Source organism: Haliotis rubra, unplaced genomic scaffold (genome assembly GCF_003918875.1).
Source record: "Haliotis rubra isolate DU_JTF1 unplaced genomic scaffold, ASM391887v1 Scf111, whole genome shotgun sequence".
Classification (NCBI taxonomy): Eukaryota; Metazoa; Mollusca; class Gastropoda; order Lepetellida; family Haliotidae; genus Haliotis; species Haliotis rubra.
In genome coordinates this window covers 44,503-66,875 of record NW_025765015.1, presented here as the reverse complement: position 1 = coordinate 66,875, position 22,373 = coordinate 44,503, and the positions used below count along the sequence as shown (strand labels likewise).

The following is a 22,373-nucleotide window of genomic DNA, read 5'->3' as shown; positions in this document are numbered from 1 at the left end:
TGTGAATTACGAATTATAGCCAATCGTGGTAGGTAGGTAGGTAGGTAGGTAGGTAGGTAGGTAGGTAGGTAGGTAGGTAGGTAGGTAGGGTAGTTTAGGTAGGTAGGTAGGTACCTAGTCATAAGCCAACCAGAACTGACTTATCCTAAGAGTCTCTGCATTAAATTGGACATAACTGTATTAGTAAGTTAAACTTATTAGAAAGTTTTCAGGGGTTTCTATAATATACAATGGACGGACTGTGGTTAATTAATTTTTCTAAAAATACATTACGCCCGCCTATCCAGAGTTCTTTTATTTTAAGATCACGTGTTCTAATTCCTGCACACCTGTGCACGTGCTCTAACACAACCCGTATCATCTGCACATAAGCGGATGTTCAATCCCCAACCCCACCACCCCCACACACGGTTTTCGAGGGAGACTCATGTTTAGCAGTTGGATTATCAATTTCCGTTGTCAATATCTGTAACTAATGCTTGTTTCAGAATACTTAACGGATTTTATGTCATATGTGAATATACCAGTTTCAAGCATACTCTCTGTTTCATATCTTAAAAGATGCCACCTGGAATATATTCTTTACTTATCCGAATTTTCGATTTCAATATTTTTAACCGCTGGTAAAATCTATAAAATAACATTGACCATTAAAGTTCATAGACAACTGGTCTAGCCTGAATTATCTGTCTTTTCAGTGTTTTTGTATTTGTTTGTTTAACGCCGCACTCGGCAACATTCCAGCAATATGTCGAAGGTCTGTAAATACTCGAGTCTGGACCACACAATCCAGTGATCAACAGTATGAGCATCGATACAGGGAATTGGGATACGACATGTGTCAATCAAGTCAGCGAACCTGACCACCCGATCCCGTTATTCGCCTATTAAGACAAGCATGGGTTGCTGAAAACCAATTCTAACCCGGATGTTCAAAGGTGTCTCAGAATAGTGTTTCGTGTGATAGTTGAGGTACCAGCTGCAGGGCCCCCTTCACAAAGAAGCCGTAACACAACTGTCGTAAATTGTCTGAATCGTCCACGTTGGGTGAGGAACGTGAGATGCTGACAATGTTGCAACTGGGTTCAAAACACTTTCCAAAATATTTACGTCGCCTTTTGGAAAGTGATTCTATAGCACGATTTCGTACGTCATTACGTTCTCTCGGAAATGCTAAAATATCGTTTTCACAGTTTTCTTTGATAATTACGCTTCCTAAAGATAAACAAAACAAATGCATCAAAATATCGCATAGTCTACATACTCCAGTATTTCGTATCAACTATCATTGTTCTCAAATCATGTGTTTATAAGAACAAAGGCTATAAACTTGGGGCTGTGGGAAGCCTAGTGGTTAATGCGTTCGCCCGTCACGCGGAAGACCCGGGTTTGATTCCTCTACATGGGTACAATTAGTGATGCCGATTTCTGGTGTCCCTCCGCCGTTATACTGCTGGAATATTGCTAAAAGCGGCGTAAAACTCACTCACTGTCAACTTGGAATTTGTGACCTGCTATGCGATGTTGGCTGTAGATAACGGTGATTTCGGAACCTAATACCCGTCCCTTGTCTCCACAGAGGTGGAATATTTCACCTCTGTAAATGACAGGTTTTGCACAACAGTATTAATTATGCATTATCATTGTGGCAGTTTTCACAACACATACGTATCACTTCGTTTTCATAACGAACACTTACTATTTATGACACTCTCTTGGTTTGTGTATGTAACTTTCGTGAAGTGTAAAATATTATTACTGTTTTTCTTCTATGAAAATTTAATGACAGATGAAATATATATCCACCATGAAATAGTTCAACCCCCACGTTGGTCAAACGGTTCTTATTCGATATTTCAATGGTTGTATACTGTCATACTGTATGTAGTAATTAGTAATCTAAAATAACATTAAGCATTTTAAGCCTTCTCGATAGTAATTAAGCATCTTATGTATGTAGTGACAACGTACTGTTACAAGCAGGGTTCCCACATACCTGGAAAACCTGGAAATTTCAAACCCCATTTTCCAGTCTTGGAAAAATCATGGAATTTTATGAAAATAGATGACTGACTGACTGAGTTTGGTTTTACGCCGCTTTTAGCAATATTCCAGCAACATCACGGCGGGGGACACCAGAAATGGGCTTCACACATTGTACCCATGTGGGGATTCGAACACGGGTCTTCGGCGTGACGACCCAACGCTTTAACCACTAGGCTTCCCCACCGCTCCCAAAAATGGATGAAATCATGGACAAATTATGAAATAATCTTGTTGTTTTTATGTAACAAAACTGTATTGTATTCCTCGTTGGTTATATGTCAATAAAGATAGTTAAAGAGTAAAAGAAAATTATTATTATGTCATCTTAAAATAAAGAGATGTGAATGGACAGCTTTAAGGGGAGATGGCACGCCGTATTTAAGATATTGTTTAGGACATAAACTGTTGTGTCTGGAAAAAGCAATATCTCTCTTGAAAAATCATGGATTTTTTTCACAAAAATGTGGGAACCGTGACAAGGATCGAGCGATCATAGATCTTTGCTCTTTGGCCAAGACTCTATCAGTTCCATGTATTGGTTATAGCTTGAATATTGGTGATATCAGCAATATAACATTAACTTATTCATCCTTGTAACAATGTGTATAAAGACCCTCCAGGCAATCAAATTCTCCCGCAAAAAAACAGTATTAGCTTTACACACCCCGAAAAACGACTAATCAAAGGCAGTGTATTTGCACCGGATTATTATGTTTTGTAAATGCTTATTAGTTCCTCAGACGAATTTAGCAATGATCATCAGATCATCACACTTCGATCGACAAGGAGATGGTACATCAGAACCAGTTGTATTTAAATAGATTTGTTACCGACCAAAGAAAGTCTTACCTCCAAACCCTCTCAGTCATAAAGTCATGCGAAACAAGACTATCTGTGAGTGGCCTTACCTTAATGACGATGACAGTGCGTTCCCCCTCCACGAGTTCTTTCGTCATGCCATCCTCCGAGAAGTTAAAGAATTTAGGATCCCTCACTACCTCAAGGGTCTGGCGAAGTAAACTGGGATCGACTCCATCCATTATGAATTCCACATCCACTTGTATCATGTCAGCTTGAGCGTCCAGGGTGTTGTTCATCTCAAGTTTGTCACGGAGTTCCTTCGGCACTTTTGGAGAACTACACACTATCAAAGTGGCGTTTTTGTGACGACAACCCTGCACAGTGAAAAAACACTTATTTCTATGTAAATATTTCGTGGTTTTCAGAGAATACACTGTTCTGATTCTACAGAGTATACACATCTGCAACCTTAATGTCACGCTGTCACTCACGCCAAACTGGGTTCATCATGCTGACCACTTAAAATCACAAGTATATGTCTTAATACATCGTTTTCAGTGACTTTTCTAAAAGAGGAATTTGCAGTTATACGTTGGCTTCAAGGGGGATTTGCCCCCTGAACTACCCACCAGGTTCCACCCCGGACCCGACCGGGCCCTGTGACATCTAAAGCGTTGCTAAGTGGTTACGGCGTTCGCACGTCTAAACATTTTGCTACAAGCGGCGTAAAACCAAGCTCACTCACTCTCTTGGGGTTTGAAGCTCTGAGTATACTCCTCAAATCACCGTCTGTACAGATATGGCTGGGACGCGATACGATCAGGATAGATCTAGTCTTCAGCGACTCTGCTTGTAGTATGGGACTAACGGATTCGGGAGTGTTCAGTTATTATGGTTTTACGCCGCTTGTAGCAATATTCCAGCAATATTCCAGCAATATCACGGCGAGGGACACCAAAAATGGGCTTCACACATTGTTCCCATGTGGCATGACGCGCGAACGGTTGACTCGAACAGACATGTCATCGTATCAACTGCGTGGATCAATACCTATAATGTCAGTCACTGGATTGTCTGGTCCAGGCGCTATTAGTTACAGACCGCGGCTTAAACAGCAAACATACTGATGCAGACAAATGGAAATATCTACCTCTGACACGCTCTCTCCCACGATCAGCATCCGGGGCTCCTGGATGGCGTCTAAGTTGGTCCCTGATACTTCCAAGTCTCTCCCTCCACTTCAACACAATTGGCAAGCTTTTAGAAATCTGTACCGTGTTCATGAGTATCAAACACATTCTGCGCTTCGGGTGAATTAATGTTTACTTTACAGACATCAGTATCACAGGCTTACTCGAAAACGAAAGGCACACGTGGATCATTTGTTACACCAGGATCCGCTGGTGTCGATTTCGAATCCGTCCTGCTTATAGATCTTTGTTTGTTGGCTCCGGAAACATGGGCTGGCGGAATTTCACGAAGGTGATAAACGTCCACTACTTTATTGTTGAAAGCCACTCTAATTCCTCAACCAATCTTATCCATTTAGATCTCCAGCAATGTCCACACCAGTAATTCGGTATTCATTTGCGAAATTCTGTGTGATCGTATACAGTGATATGGACTATATATGCATTCAAATACTTTCCGAATAGTTTAAATACAATTTAGAAATGCCCAAACTCAACTGAACACCAAAACACGTTATTTTTTAATAGAAGAGGATTTGTTTACCCAAACTATCGTAATATGACAAACAGGAATATGATCACAGCCATTAAACCATTGTATATATAAAATACACCAATACCTGTCAAAGGATCTATTTGGGAAGATACCACCTACAGTGGGATCTTCTACGTAAAGGAATGTGCCGATTGATGTAATGGTACCGTCACCGCTCGTCCACGTGACGTTCTGTAATCCCGGCACGTGACTTCGGGGAGTGATACACGTCATGACGTCATGGCTTCTGAAGGTAGAAACATTCGATATGTACATTCGACCGTCTTTCAGGAGGGTAATTCGAAACCACTCATTCTTCTGACACAGTGTTACGTAGGTTGGATAGCCATAATTACTATTATGTGGTGATTTATGGCTAGAGTGAGCTGGGTTCAATATTTAACAGTATTCCAGTTCCATCACGATGTTTTGGAAAGCCCAAAGTTATGCAGGTCTCGAACGCTTACCAAGTAACAGATTCTGAAGTGGACGTGTATGATCCTCACGATCCAAAAGCATAATCTTGCCGAATCGGGATTCAAACCCACAATGATTGCTTTCTGACAAGGGACATAACTCTTCACAAACATGTGCAGGGCCTTAAATGACCCCAGCATCCGATGCTCGTCATAGATGGGGTCAAAGAATCATGTTGAATTGGTTGATTGCTTGTCAACATACACCGACCATGGGTCGTTGTACGTAATATCAATGACTGGCTTTCTTCATGAACATATCACCGTCTGGGATATTGCTGATTGCAGCGTTATACAAACAAAAAGCAGAATAGGTCCCCAACACCTATGCTTGTGACAGGCGACTAAATAGACCGCGTGGTCGAACGAACGAACGCACGCACGCACGCAGGCGCACACACACACCAAAAATTCAGTTCTGTTGATGGAGCCCGGGATAGGGATACCACAATACAAATGGAAAAGATCGTGTTAATACCCGTACGTTATAGTAACGTTTGTGCAGTGCTTCTTGCCAATGGAGATGCTGAAGGACCTGTTGATGAGTAGGTCGTGGTTACTCCCATTCAGGGAGAGGAGAGTTCCCCCTGACATTGGGCCCTTTTCTGGACTCAAGTTCTCAACCGAAATATTTCCCTGGAATTGCAACACGGTACTCATGTAAATAAACAAACAAACAAACCGATAAATAAATATATTGTTTAGGTATTAACAAGAAAGTGAAATACAGTACAACCAGAAATTATTGAGAATTTAAAGAATGTATTTTTTTCAAAATTTTCACTCATTACTCACGTATTAAATGTGAAAATTAGCAGAACATAACTCCAGATTCAAAGACAGGTGAACAGTAAGTATTTTGTTAAGTCACCATGGGCAGCAATGCAGGCTTCAATGCGGCGGGGCATACTACTGATCAAAGAAGTTAGAAAGTCGTGGTCCATGGTGACCCAATATCGGACCACCTCTTCTTTCATTTCAGCAATATTTGTCAGATTTTTCTTATTGACACTTTCCTTCATAAGTCCCCAAACATTTTCTATTGGATTTAGGTCAGGGCTATAGCTCGGCCAATCTAATCATGTCATATTTTGGGTCCGAAACCAGGCCTGTGAATGCTTTGAACGATGTTTTGGGTCGTTGTCCTGCTGGAAAATCTAAAAAATTCCATAGAACACGTGAGCAGATGGAAGTAAATGTCCCTTGAGAATATCTGTGTACCGCTCACTGTTCATATTCCTTTCAAATTCACAGAGGGGCGTTGCCCCTAACACAGATATGCCACCCCACACGTTAAATTTAAAATTCTTAATAATTTCTGGTGATACTATAGAAGCAACAAATAGAATCGCATATTTAATTCGGTCCATTCGGTTGATGATGAACATTAGTCACTCAACAACTGAATAACTGGAACAGTTTTCATTCTATTATAATAAGTGTTAAAAACACATATCAAGTGGAAATATGAAATGTATTACTCTTTCAGTTATATTACAACTGAGTTTATACAGGATGGAAAGTCACTTTAAAGTAGAGCGAACGATCCGTGAAGCCTTAACAGTAAAATGATTAACGTCATACGTACATAGCTTCCACCAACTGGAATCCAATCTAAGTCACTACAGTTCCTGAATGTTGTACAGCTGAAACATACAAAAGCCTTTTAGAAATGGACAGCATCATTTCATCAAGCACACTGCTATATATGTTAAACTGTTCACAGCCATTCAATGCAGTATGCTACTCGACTCAGTATGGGAAATAGACTATTCTACCCTGTAAAATGAAAACACATTCAGTGCAACAAATATGTTATTTGACAACGTACAAGCTGGTTTTGTGCAATGCGGTATCCTAGTCGGAAATAGAATATTCGGTATTGAGTACAAAACCAATCACAGAAGCCAATTGTTTGTGTAAATCTTGTATCAACTTCGGAGTCTCGCTTTTCATGTTTCAAGTAAATCACAGAGTTAAATGAAACTGAATTTGATTCCTACAACTGCTTACAGAAAGATGAAAGCAACATACCTTCTTGTCTTCCTGCACCATCCGCAGAACGGGTTGGTCCCATTGAAACAAAGCGAAATGACACCATTCACACTGCACTGTCCTGAGTATAGAGGCACTTTCTCAGTCTGCAATGAAAGTCAAAAATTAAATTTAAAATTGTATTGCAGCATGTTCTGTGGTTGATAGTGCCATTTAAACATATTCCAAATAGTTTTTTAAATAAAAAATCCATTGTTCCTTCCCGTGTTATGTTGCGTGGATTTGAGGGGCAAGTATGGAAAATATGATCAGGGTAAGAATTTTTCCACATTTTACATTGACTCTGACTTGCGGTGTAACATTTACTGTGTAGCTCAATCTGAATCAGTGCACGTGCACCATTTCACATGGCAAGGGAAGTCAGGCAAGACTTGTAAGACGGGCAGGACATATAATGTTCATGCTCATCCTACCACAGAATGGTTTCCTAACTAAGAGGCTGAATTTATGTGAAGCATGAATATGCAAATAATGAAAGCGATTTTAATGGCACTCACCTACTTTTAGTTATATACACAAAAATCTTAGTTAAGCACACCCTGACATATCTCACGATTGAATGAGCCCAGATCTTAACCCTTTTGAGCATATCTGGGACTTGATTGGTCGCCTTGTGCAAAAAAGGTACTATTGTACAGAACCTAGACCAATTGGAAGATGCTTTACATGAGGAATGGCGTTGACTGCCCCTTCAGAGGATCAGGAGACTGACAGGGGTTATGAGGAGGAGAGTCCTGGCTGTCATACAGTCACATGGAGGTTATTAAACATTCCAGGGCCGTGCTTGTACAGATATTGTTTTGTATGAAAATCAGTGTTGTTGTTTTTTAAATGAGCAATTTTCATCATAATATCAACATGGATTCCAATCATTCTTAGTCAGGGATCCTACGCGTCAGAAAAACTCATGCCTTTCCATCGTTGTCACCACGAGGAGTTTTATGTACGTGTTGATAACTTATTATTGCAAAAATACAGGGGGTGCTTAATTATTTCTTTCCTGTAACATGAAGTATGGGCGAGGATGCTCAGACTTTATAATGTTTATACTTATGTCTTAACTCTCAGTGTATCTGGGCTTCTACTAATGCACATCCATCTATCATGACTGCAAAAGGGTCATTTGTGAGTGAGTTTGGTTTGAGCCCGCTGGTAACAATGTTCCAGCTATATGATGGCGTAACATGGGAAGAAAGATATATAGGTCTCACACGCTTGCTACTGCGAGAAGGCCACGACGATAGTGCACAGTTATTGCAACCAACGAGACAACAATTACCAAAGCATTCCCCATAAGGCAAGTAGGAAGCTACTTTCTCTTGAAAGGTTGCATATCAACAACGATTTCAGGATAGATTTAGATGGTGTAAATAGCGAATGTTGTGTCAGTTTAACAGCTTATTTACACATCAAACCATTTAAACCTTTCATGTCATCCTTATGGAAGAAACATGAAATTGTATTGTATATGACTAGACTGTCACTGAGTGAGTTTTACAACAATATCACATCGAGGTACACCAGAAATGGGCTTCACACATTGTACCCATGTAGGGAATGACCAGACTATATCATTCCAACTAAGTCATGTCCAAACACACATTTCTGCAAATGTTACAAGGAATTGTTGCCGAACGTCTTACGTAGGTTTTGTAGAGAATGATAACATTATCGTCGTGGATCTTCATCTGTCTGACTGTTGATCCATCGATGGACAGAGTTCTGATGTAAGTACCGCCTAGGAATCGCCCTTTCTTTTTAGAAGTGTCAATGTAGAGCTGAAAACAATATACTGGTTTAAAGTATTAATGAGTTAATTAGGCGGGCGGGAGCAAGGGTGCGGGGACGATCAACCATGGCACATTTGCTCTTAAAACCAAGAATGAATCGCAAACTCAATATAACATAAAAGAAGACAAATATATTGCTGCAGGTCGATACAAAAGTAAAGAATAACTACTACTAGTACTACTACTACTACTGCTACTACTACTACTGCTGCTGCTGCTACTACTGCTGCTGCTGCTACTGCTACTGCTACTACTACTACTACTGCTGCTGCTGCTACTACTACTGCTGCTACTACTGCTGCTGCTGATACTGCTACTACTGCTGCTACTACTACTACTGCTACTGCTGCTGCTGCTGCTGCTACTACTACTGCTGCTGCTACTACTACTGCTTAACTACTGCTGCTGCTGCTACTGCTACTACTACTACCGCTACTACTGCTGCTACTACTACCACTGCTGCTGCTACTGCTACTGCTACTACCACTACTGCTGCTACTTTACTACTACTGCTACTGCTGCTGCTGCTACTACTGCACTACTGCTACTACTTAACACTGCTACTGCTGCTGCTGCTACTGCTACTGCTACTACTGCTACTGCCACTGCTGCTACTACTACTACTGCTACTACTGCTTGCTGCTGCTACTGCTACTGCCTACCATGCTGCTACCACTGCTGCTTCTACTACTGCCACTACCACCACTACTACTGCTGCTGCTACTACTTTCACTGCTACTGCTACTGCTACTACTGCTACTGCTGCTACTATGCTGCTGCTGCTACTACTACTGCCGTTGCTGCTACTGCTGCTTGCTACTACTGCTGCTACTGCTACCACTGCTGCCGCTACTACTACTACTACTACTGCTGCTGCTGCCACTACTATTACTACTACTGCTGCTGATGCTACTGCAACTACTGCTGCTGCCTACTACTACTACTACTACCACTACTACCACTACTCACTACTACTACTACTCATACTGCTACCACTACTGCTACCACTACTACTACTGCTACTGCTGCTGCTACTGCCACTACCACTGCTACCACTACTACTACCACTACTACTACTACTACCACTACTATTACCACTACTACTACTACTGCTGCTGCTGCTGCTACTGAAACTACTGTTGCTACTACTGCTGCTGTTGCTACCGCTACTGCAACTACTGCTGCCGCTACTACTACTATTACTACTACTGCTGCTGCTACTACTACTACTACTACTACTGCTGCTACTGAAACTACTACTGTTGCTACTACTGCTGCTGATGCTACTGCAACTACTGCTGCTGTTATTTCTACTACTACTACTACTACTACCACTACTACTACCACTACCACTACTACCTCTACTACTACTACTACCACTACTATTACCACTACTACTACTACTGCTGCTGCGGCTGCTACTGAAACTACTGTTGCTACTACTGCTGCTGTTGCTACCGCTACTGCAACTACTGCTGCCGCTACTACTACTATTACTACTACTGCTGCTGCTACTACTACTATTACTACTACTGCTGCTGCTACTACTACTATTACTACTACTGCTGCTGCTACCACTACTGCTACTACCACACCACTACTACTACTACTACCACTACTACTACCACAACTACTACTACTACTACTACTACCACTACTACCACTCCTACTACCAATACTACTACCACTACTACTACTACTACCACTACTACTACTACCACTACTACTACCAATACTACTACTACTACTGCTGCTGCTACTGAAACTACTACTGTTGCTACTACTGCTGCTGATGCTACTGCAACTACTGCTGCTGTTATTTCTACTACTGCTACTACCACTACTACTACCACTACTACTACTACCACCACCACTACTACTACTACCACTACTACTACTACTACCACTATTACCACTACTACTACTACTACCACTAGTACTACCACTACTACTACTACCACTACTACTACTACTACTACTACCACTACTACTACTACTATTGCTGCTGCTACTGAAACTACTACTGTTGCTAATACCGCTGCTGTTGCTACTGCTACTGCAACTACTGCTGCCGCTACTACGAAAACTACTACTGCTACTGCTAACCCTTATACCACAAATACTACAAATACTCCTTAAACGGGTAACTTACAAACTGTCATGTCAATTTCAGCATTGTGATGAAAAGTGTGACATGAAATTCAAGGGATTTCTATTGTAGTAATATGTCAACTCTGTGATTGTGGAGCACTGGTGCTATTAATTGTGCTTAGTATGTGTGAAGTAGGGTTGCCTCAAGTTTAAACTTTTCAAAAAGAATAATTGTGAACAAATTGTGAACCTTATTAGAATCCTTATGTAAATTGTGAATTTACGTTTGACTCTTTGGAATGTCGAAATAATATGTAAAAAATAAAGAATTGACTTTACAACGATTTTATGAAAAAAGACGACCTAAAGAATTCTTGATTGAGTGGCATTTTAATAGTTGAGACGTACAATATGGAACAAGTTTTTATGGATAACATCCAAATAAAGAAGTTGTTATCCATAAAAACTTGTTCCATATTCTAAAAGAATTCGTTTGAAGTGGTTTAACATGACATGAGCTCACCATTTGAACTGGCCCATTTGTCGGGGCAACTAATATCAAACTGTGATGACCGCCGTTAATTGGAGCTCCTGTAATCTTGTGAATCTTGTAGATCGGGTTGGGAAGTCCGTCAAGCAGATTGGTGAGAGAATTAAGTATGAAGGACGACTTTCCAATGAAGTAAGGACATCCTTGGCACAGGCCGGTTTTATTCACCTAGATCCATTAAAAAGCGATTCAGTCGACATCATAGATGAATTTACAGACCTATATCAAAAGCAGCATAAAATATTATACACAATTTATGAAAAAACAGTTTCATAATTGTTTGCCCGTCAGCTCTCGTGGTGGTTAACGTTGGAGATAGGAAACATACAAAACATCATGGTCATTGAACGTCCCTAGGCCCTATGACGACACGCGCATCATACAACACTTTCCCAAACATACTAATCAACATGCATACAAATCCTGGAGACACATGCACTTGGACCATTCGAATTCACCTACACAACGACAATCACTCAGAAGTACCCATCCACATGTGCCTACATGCAGAAACTCACTCAGATGTACCCATCCACATGTGCCTACATGCAGTCAATCACTCCGATGTACCCATCCACATGCGCCTACATGCAGAAACTCACACAGGTTTACCCATCCACATGTGCCTACATGCAGACAATCACTCAATGTACCCATCCACATGTGCCTACATGCAGAAACTCACATAGGTTTACCCATCCACATGTGCCTACATGAAGAAACTCACATAGGTTTACCCATCCACATGTGTCTACATACAGAAACTCACACAGGTTTACCCATCCACATGTGCCTACATACAGAACTCACACAGGTTTACCCATCCACAGGTGCCTACATGCCGAAACTCACACAGGTTTAGCCATCCACATGTGCCTACATGCAGACACTCAAACAGGTGTGACCATCCACATGTAGCTACAGACACTCACACAGGTGTACCCATCCAGGTTCACACACACTCAGTCAGGTGTGACCATCTACATGTGTCTCCACACAGGTACTAACACAGGGGCGACCATCCACATGTGTCTACACATTGACTCTCACACATGTGTACCCGTCCACACGTGTCTACACAAAAACACTCACAAAGGTGCACTCCTACTTTCCGTTGAATTTCGGTCTTCAATACGCTACAAACATACCTCGCATGAAGATGTATCATTTATCAGATAGTTATCGCCGTCCATGATTGGTGCAGATGATAACAGATTCTGAATGTCTACAAGAGAGAAATAGGTTAACACCAATCTGTTTTTCGTTCTGTCCTCAAAGACTGCAAGGATAAGAGAACCGTCCTTTGTTTTATAAGCAGAATTGAATATTTGCTGGTTCCGACTTTCAGACAGTAAAACCACATCAGATACCTGATCATAGGTGTTATTATACCCCACCACTATATCCCGATACGTTCCATTGCGACAGACAAATATAAGTTTGGAAACAGTCGAGTTACTGCTTGAATTCTGAATCTGGTTTGCAAAGAAGTATGCAGCCCCATTTACACTGAAACCTCCAACAGGGTTATAGTTTTCTCGGTACTTCTGTTTAACGTTTTCAACAAGATCAATAGTATATGTCCTTTGTGATTTTGATTGATTTGTCTGAAACGTCACATTCCAAGCACTCAGGGTTGAAGTACTGTTGTTCCCAGGAGCCACTTTCGTGGTTGTGTACAAAACTGTATCCGTAGTGCTCTCTGAGAAGGAAGACGGAACCACGATGGTATTTGTAGCCCCAACTATTGGTGGGTCAAATTGTAAATTTTTTCTTGAGTAAAGGTCATTTCCATTCAGAAGACGTGTTTCACAACCACCCGATGTGTAACACATCAGCAGATGTGTCACTGTTGCTACTTCTAACACCACTAAGCCAGTGAATTCGGAAGGGATTTCTGCACAATTTTTTATCTGCTCCCGCAGATTTTCACGACAGACACATTTTGCCCCGGCTATGTACACAGTGTCATTATGAAGCGTCATGTGTGTAAAGTCTTTTGTGGGACATGTGAAGTTTGTGGTGTCCGCCACTACAGCTAGGAATACTGTCAGCAAAGTCGCAAATACATGTATTCCTGTCCTCTTGAAGGTGACGTTAGGATCCATATTGCCCTTTGAGTCACCATTCAGCCACTGGCACTTGTCACTGACCACATTCCTGTTCTGAAGAAAATACAAAATATACAATACTGAGTACATTTTTATCGAATTCAAATTTTCAATTCTTTGTATCTGTAGTGCTTCTGCCACTTTTCTTGTAGTGTTAGGGATAACGGTAGGAAATCCGCTACACAAGAACGACAATAGCAGCCCAAAGGTGTGGTCTATAACATCAGCTGCGACAGCAACTACATCGTGGAAACATCAAGACCACTCAACATACGCCTTCAAGAACACCAAATCAGACATTTCGGGACACATCATCAAATTTCCTCAGCACAACATCCATTGGGACACTGTGAAAACACTACCTAACAATCAACATGCTTACACTACAAGATAATTGACATAAGCACTACAGATAAAAAGGACACAGCTCAAAACTGAATAGGGACCAGGGCTGTTTCATCCAATCAGCTTACCACCAATCCAATCTCCTTTCTCTGGCTTCTCACCCCCTGCCCTAATTACCTATCCCCACCCTCACTGCTAGTCCCAGTCATCATGTTTTTGTCTTGCATCGGCTTGCCTCATGTATAATTATGCTTGTTTTCATTGTTAATCTTCTTGTTTATCATCCACTGCCACTGTTAGTTCTCATGTACCCTATATATATGCTGCTGTATCCAGTCACCACCTCATGCTTGAATACAGTATAAGCATCTATACCGAAACATTGCTATTGTAATATAAAGAAGTTGATCGCCCATAATCATTCCCGAAATACCTGTACAATCGAGTTAAACCTTATAGGAGACACCGAACGCCTTCCACGTGCAATTTTGAATTAACTTGGAAAAATGTGTCAAAAGTCATTTCCATAATGATGATAAATCCTCTGCTGAAAGCTGAGTCCTTATCATGAGCAAGTGTTTATCAATCCCAACACAATCCCAGTGAGGTAGCAGGTGTTCACGCAATCCTGAATGTAGCAGTCACAAATACATGCAACGGAAAGACATGTGTAGCTTGTATAAATGACATGCCAAGTAGTTCAAAAGAGTGAGAGTGAGAGAGTGACTGAATTTAGCTTTACGTCGCTTTTAGCAATCTTCCAGCAATATCACGGAACATCAGAAATGGGCTTCACGCATTGTACCCATGTGGGGAATCGAACCAGCGAACGCTTTAACCACCACCCACTGCCCCTAGTTTAAAAGGGATAATTAAGCACTTTATATACGGAACCAACTTGATGCATTGTCTTAGGATGGCAGATATTATCCTAATCCTTGTCCCTATCCTTATCCATCATGAAACAGAGTTCATTGTCAAATAATTTCTGAACATGAAGCCAAATATTACTTTGAAAACTCAAATATTCATATAAGAATATCCCTTTCAGCGTCTTTGAAAAAGTTTGTTCCAACAAACTCACAAGAAACTGATCAAATTACAGTACATCAATGAAGTATTTCTGCTCTATACCGGAGAAGAGAACATGGCCTGATGACTGTGTCAACAAAATACCACCAGCGCGTTCATGTTGACATTTGGGTAAGTTTACAAGCGTTCCCTTGGTTACCTGTATTCAAATTTACATCACTTCTTTAAATGACAAAATTCCTTCGCTAACAGCAAATTTTAATGAGACTTAAAACCCTCGGCCGAGTAACTGATATCAGCTTCACAGACTGAGGCGACCCTTGGAGACCCGGGCTAGAACTTATCTACAGTAATCCATGCTTGTCGTAAAAGGCGAACAATGGGGTCGGGTGGTCAGGCTCGCTGATATGTTGGACACATGTCATCGTATCCCAATTGCGTAGATCGATGTTCATACTGTTGATCACTGGATTGTCTGGTTCAGACACGATTATTTATGGACCGCCGCCATATAACTGGAATATTGCTGAGTGCGGCCTAAGACTAAATTCACACGCGCACGCACACACACACTGGGGCAAACCTTGACCCTGATTGTAACAACAACAGATCCTGTGACATATGACTGACGCACGTCACAAGTTTCCAGTCCCACTCAAGCAACCATTTCTAACCTTTGACAATTGTTTCATAGTCTCGCCTTCAGGTTATTGAAGGCTTCAGACACACCGAGTAACAGCTTTAAGCTTCAATTCGCTTTTCTGATGGAAAATTTTAGGTGAACACAGCTCGAGCAACTGTTAAGGTGTGCCCACCACTGCAGTTATTCTTTAGGGTCTGTTCTCAGACACATTTCTAGAGGAGAAACAGATAAACGATAAGACTTACACTTAAACTATGAAAATAGGTTTTTGCATAATTTTAAAAACAACAAAATGGCTTCCTATCTTGTCTTCGCGTGTGGCCAAGAAACGTAGATGTAATGACTGATCTGGACTTGCCTCGGCTCTTGTTATTAACATAAAAAATTCCACAGTCGTTACACAGGTCCAATAAAAGGTATTCAACATTACTGATTGGAACTATGTCGGTATGTGCCTTGGCTTACAACAAACTAAACCTCACCTGGGTCAAAACACAACTAATTCAAATGTCAACTAAGGAAATAACCACAACATATATATGCTGATTTGGAGATTTGTGTTTCAGGTCTAATACCAAGACTACCTGCTGTGGTAGTTTTGATATCGGAATGTAAACGTTGACATCTGTTCTTCATGGTTTCTCTGATCCGGATTCGATCCTTAACAGTTCGTCATTGTACGGATGCACGTACTATTGTTATTCATCACAATTTCTCGATCATATCTCGCATGTCTATACCTTATAACTCCGCCACAGATGTAAATCTGGGAAACTTTGTTTTCATATATTCCGGAGTTGAAGCGTGTGTTTGGGGAAGCCTTCAGATGGAGATGATCAAAGATCCCGTGTAAACTAGCTGCACCATGACGGCACTCCTAATCAGCTGGCAGTCTGCTACAGCCTTATCTACCCCTTGACACATGGGATCGCTGTAGAATGATGCAGACCTAAACTAGCTGGCTTGATGATAAATTAGTTTCACTGTCGAGCCTACACTCATTGCTTGTAGGGAGATTTTTCCAAAACGTGACAAAAAATACCCCCCCAAAACCCCAGACTGTATAAATGTCCTGATAATAAATAACTTGAGAGACTGCCGTGTCCAATATCACTCAGTGAATAATACAACATATACAGTGGTCAGTGTCACTAAGTAGATCATAAACAGCATACACAGTGTTAAATAACACTGAGTAGATGATATACAACACACAGTTACAGTGTGACTAAGTAGATCATAAACGCATACACAGTGTTAAATAACAATGAGTAGATGATATACAACTTACAAAGTGTACAGTGTCACTGAGTGGATGATATACAACACACAGTTACAGTGTCACTGGGTAGATGATATCAAATATACACAGTGTTCAATGTCACTGAGGAGACGATATGCAACACACAGTTACAGTGCCACTGGGTAGACGATATTCAACATACACAGTGTTCAATGTCACTGAAGAGATGATATACAACTCACACAGTGTACAATGTCACTGAATAGATGATATATTACTTACACAGTGTACAATGTCACTGAGTGGATGCTATACAACATACAGAGTGTTCAATGGCACTGAGTAGATGATATACAACTTAAACAGTGTACAATGTCACTGACGAGATGATATACCACTTACACAGTGTTTAATGTCACTCAAGAGATGATATACAACTTACACAGTGTACAATGTCACTGAATAGAGATGATATACTACTTACACAGTGTACAATGTCACTGAGTGGATGATATACAACATACACAGTGTTCAATGTCACTGAGTAGATGATATACAACTTACACAGTGTACAATGTCACTGAGTAGATGATGATATACTACTTACACAGTGTACAATGTCACTGAGGAGATGATGATATACCACTTACACAGTGTCACTGAGTAGATGATGTCACACAGTGTACAATGTCACTGAGTAGATGATATACAACTTACACAGTGTACAATGTCACTGAGTAGAGATGATATACTACTTACACAGTGTACAATGTCACTGAGTAGATGATGATATACTACTTACACAGTGTACAATGTCACTGAGGAGATGATATACAACATACACAGTGTTCAATGTCACTGAGTACATGATATACAACTTACACAGTGTACAATGTCACTTAGGAGATGACATACAACATACACCGTGTACAATGTCACTGAGGAGATGATATACAACCTACACAGTGTACAATGTCAGTGAGGAGATGGCTATACAGCACACAGTTACAGTGTCACCAAGTGGATCATAAACAGCATACACAGTGTTAAATGTCACTGATTAGATGGTATACAACATACACAGTGGTCAATGTCACTGAGTAGATGATATGCAAAATAAACAGTGTACAATGTCACTGACGAGATGATATACCACTTACACAGTGTTTAATGTCACTCAAGAGATGATATACAACATACACAGTGTTCAATGTCACTGAGTACATGATATACACAATACACAGTGTACAATGTCACTTAGGAGTTGACACACAACTTACACGGTGTACAATGTCAATGACGAGATGATATACAAATTATTCAGGGCAAAGTGTTACTGAGTAGCTGATATACTACTTGCATAGTGTAAAATGTCACTGAGTAGATGATATACAACTTACATAGTGTACAATGTCACTGGGTAGATGATGATATACTACTTACACAGGTACCAGTGTCACCGAGGAGATGATATACAAAATACACAGTGTTCAATGTCACTGAGGAGATGATATATAACTTACACAGTCTACAATGTCACTGAGGAGATGATATACAACTTACACAGTGTACAATGTCACTGAGGAGATGATATATACAACTTACACAGTGTACAATGTCACTGAGTAGATGATATATACTACTTACACAGTGTACAATGTCACTGAGGAGATGATATACAACTTACACAGTGTACAATGTCACTGAGGAGATGATATACAACTTACACAGTGTACAATGTCACTGAGGAGATGATGATATACTACTTACACAGTGTACAATGTCACTGAGTAGATGATATATACTACACAGTGTGGAATGTCACTGAGGAGATGAGGATATAGTACTTACACAGTGTACAATGTCACTGAGTAGATCATGATATACTACTTACACAGAGATGATATACAAGATACACAGTGTGGAATGTCACTGAGGAGATGAGATACTACTTACACAGTGTACAATGTCACTGAGTAGATGATGATATACTACTTACACAGTGTACAATGTCACTGAGGAGATGATGATATACTACTTACACAGTGTACAATGTCACTGAGTAGATGATGATATACTACTTACACAGTGTACAATGTCACTGAGTAAGATGATATACTACTTACACAGTGTACACTGAGTGTACAATGTCACTGAGGAGATGATGATATACTACTTACACAGTGTACAATGTCACTGAGTAGATGATGATATACTACTTACACAGTGTACAATGTCACTGAGTAGATGATGATATACTACTTACACAGTGTACAATGTCACTGAGTAGATGATGATATACTACTTACACAGTGTACAATGTCACTGAGGAGATGATATACTACTTACACAGTGTACAATGTCACTGAGTAGATGATGATATACTACTTACACAGTGTACAATGTCACTGAGTAGATGATGATATACTACTTACACAGTGTACAATGTCACTGAGTAGATGATGATATACTACTTACACAGTGTACAATGTCACTGAGTAGATGATGATATACTACTTACACAGTGTACAATGTCACTGAGTAGATGATGATATACTACTTACACAGTGTACAATGTCACTGAGGTAGATGATGATATACTACTTACACAGTGTACAATGTCACTGAGTAGATGATGATATACTACTTACACAGTGTACAATGTCACTGAGTAGATGATGATATACTACTTACACAGTGTACAATGTCACTGAGGAGATGATGATATACTACTTACACAGTACAATGTCACTGAGATGATGATATACCACTATATATACAGAGTACAATGTCACTGAGTAGATGATGATATACTACTTACACAGTGTACAATGTCATTGAGTAGATGATGATATACTACTTACACAGTGTACAATGTCACTGAGGAGATGATGATATACTACTTACACAGTGTACAATGTCACTGAGGAGATGATATACTACTTACACAGTGTACAATGTCACTGAGTAGATGATGATATACTACTTACACAGTGTACAATGTCACTGAGGATAGATGATGATATACTACTACACTTACACAGTGTTCAATGTCACTGAGGAGATGATGATATATACTACTTATACAAGTGTTACACAGTGTACAATGAGTAGATGATGATATACTACTTACACAGTGTACAATGTCACTGAGTAGATGATGATATACTACTTACACAGTGTACAATGTCACTGAGGAGATGATGATATACTACTTACACAGTGTACAATGTCACTGAGTAGATGATGATATGCTACTTACACAGTGTACAATGTCACTGAGTAGATGATGATATACTACTTACAATGTCACACAGTGTACAATGTCACTGAGGAGATGATATATATACTACTTACACAGTGTACAATGTCACTGAGTAGATGATGATATACTACTTACACAGTGTACAATGTCACTGAGTAGATGATGATATACTACTTACACAGTGTACAATGTGTACAATGTCAGAGAGATGATGATATACTACTTACACAGTGTACAATGTCACTGAGTAGATGATATACTACTTACACAGTGTACAATGTCACTGAGTAGATGATATACTACTTACACAGTGTACAATGTCACTGAGTAGAAGATGATATACTACTTACACAGTGTACAATGTAGATGATATTCTACTTACACAGTGCATAATGTCAGTGAGTAGATGATGATATACTACTTACACAGCGTACAATGTCACTGAAGAGATGATATACTACTTGCACGCTGTGCAATGCCACTGTGTAGGTGATATACTACTTACGCCGTGTACAATGTCACTGAGTAAATGATGATATACAACATACACAGTGTACAATGTCACTTAGTAGATGATGATATACTAGTTAGACAGAGGTGAATAGATGATATATTACATACAGAACGTCCAATATCACTCTGTAGAAGAAACCCAACATACACAGTGTAACTGACATGTTAAAGTGAGTTCAGGGACACAATCCCCAACACATACACATAGACTGACATTTACAACGTATTGGTGAGTACACCGGTATACCCCTCTTGCCAACCTATTTGGTGAAGTGTGACCATATTCTATGCATGTCCAATATTTCCTCCCACACATCAGTCAACGTAGACAGAAAATGTCGAGTTTCAAGTAAGCCCTACTTGTTCAGACTGAAATAAAGCTGTGGCATTTCCAATCAGGATCTGAAGTCATCACATGGAGTCGTCATGAAAGGAAACAGTGTAGATGTTCATCTGATAACAAGTGCGTCGACGTCGAGAAGGCATTCACAACACGTCCGATCATCGATGGTATGTGATATAGACGCATGTTAAATAACACGTAAATGTGTAATACCGATATTCGTTACAAACAAACGTGTTTATAATAGTTTTGTAAGCGTATGATGTGGTAGAATATTTCAAGTGATCTGCACAACAACGATGATTATACAGCCCACGTGACTATACATTTTAACTAACACAACCACTGTACTGTTATTGATTGTAATGATGTCAATATGATGATGATATTACTAGTCGAAGGCTACTGTCAAGAATAAAAAAGGCGGAAAAATAAGATTACTATAAGGTACTATTATGGCTACTACAGGTACCAACGCAACTTGTTTTCATACTAATATAATACGACAATACGATACCATACATAATTGTAATGATGATGATGATGATGATGATGATGACGACGACGACGACGACGACGATGATGACGACGACGACGATGATGACGATGATGCCAACACTGATAGTGGCGGTACAACAGGGAAGATGTATCTCCCATAGGAATGTACGTGTGACTATTGAGTCGACGTTCCCACAACGTTATAACAGAGAAGGCAATTATCTGGCTATATGGGCGAGCCGTGAGGGAACGAAGTGCCCACGGAGCGCTATTGTGATGTCTCCCAAACACCACTCTTATCACCATGACATTCGCACAAGGACTACGAGCCAAATATCCCAAGAGAGGTACCTTACCTTTGAATGCGAGTTGAGTTTCCAGATGAAATTAGCGATCCCGTTGCGTGTGTGTGTAACTGCCAGGGCAAATGGGAAGTAGCTGTTAAAGTATTTTTTCTTGTTAATGACGGCCGAGTTGTCCCACTTACTCGCCCTGAACGATATCGCTTCCTCTTCCCCACAGTACTAGCGGTAGTTCCCGGCTCTGTATGTACAACTATAGTGCAGTGACAACACAAGATAGGCATGCCAATCCCCCGCGCAAAACACCCTACGTCTTTTTAATAAAGTTAGTTTCAGGGGTGGAGAAAGAGGGGGAGTGTGTGATCCCCCTGTACTCCCCCTCGCCCCTACCCACCCCCACCCCTCCATAAAGACACAATAAAAGATAATTCGCTGAAAACTATAGAGTGAAAACAGCTATCAATCACAAGAACACCTATCAATCTTAAAAAGAGAAGATTTTTGATCACCGTCACAACATTGCCAACATTTTTCATTATGCTTA

The 22,373-nt window shown here is 40.3% G+C and overlaps 1 protein-coding gene across 4 annotated transcripts in view; it reads right to left on the bottom strand.

Moving 5' to 3' along the window:
- Positions 1-22,373, bottom strand: part of LOC124287696 (plexin-A1-like) — a 65,478-nt gene that overhangs the window by 30,404 nt on the left and 12,701 nt on the right. The window contains exons 1-10 of one of the 4 annotated variants that reach the window (XM_046724235.1): positions 21,884-22,062; positions 12,683-13,699; positions 11,508-11,702; positions 8,747-8,881; positions 7,083-7,189; positions 6,637-6,694; positions 5,533-5,684; positions 4,658-4,819; positions 3,998-4,085; positions 2,955-3,221 (exon numbers count right to left, since the gene is read on the bottom strand). In XM_046724235.1, the coding sequence (XP_046580191.1) occupies positions 2,955-3,221; positions 3,998-4,085; positions 4,658-4,819; positions 5,533-5,684; positions 6,637-6,694; positions 7,083-7,189; positions 8,747-8,881; positions 11,508-11,702; positions 12,683-13,642 (2,124 nt within the window). In that variant the 5' untranslated portion in view covers positions 13,643-13,699; positions 21,884-22,062. Of the gene's footprint in view, positions 1-2,954; positions 3,222-3,997; positions 4,086-4,657; positions 4,820-5,532; positions 5,685-6,636; positions 6,695-7,082; positions 7,190-8,746; positions 8,882-11,507; positions 11,703-12,682; positions 13,700-21,883; positions 22,063-22,373 lie in introns of those variants that run through there. The other 3 variants (XM_046724219.1, XM_046724226.1, XM_046724243.1) reach the window with 3 other exon arrangements.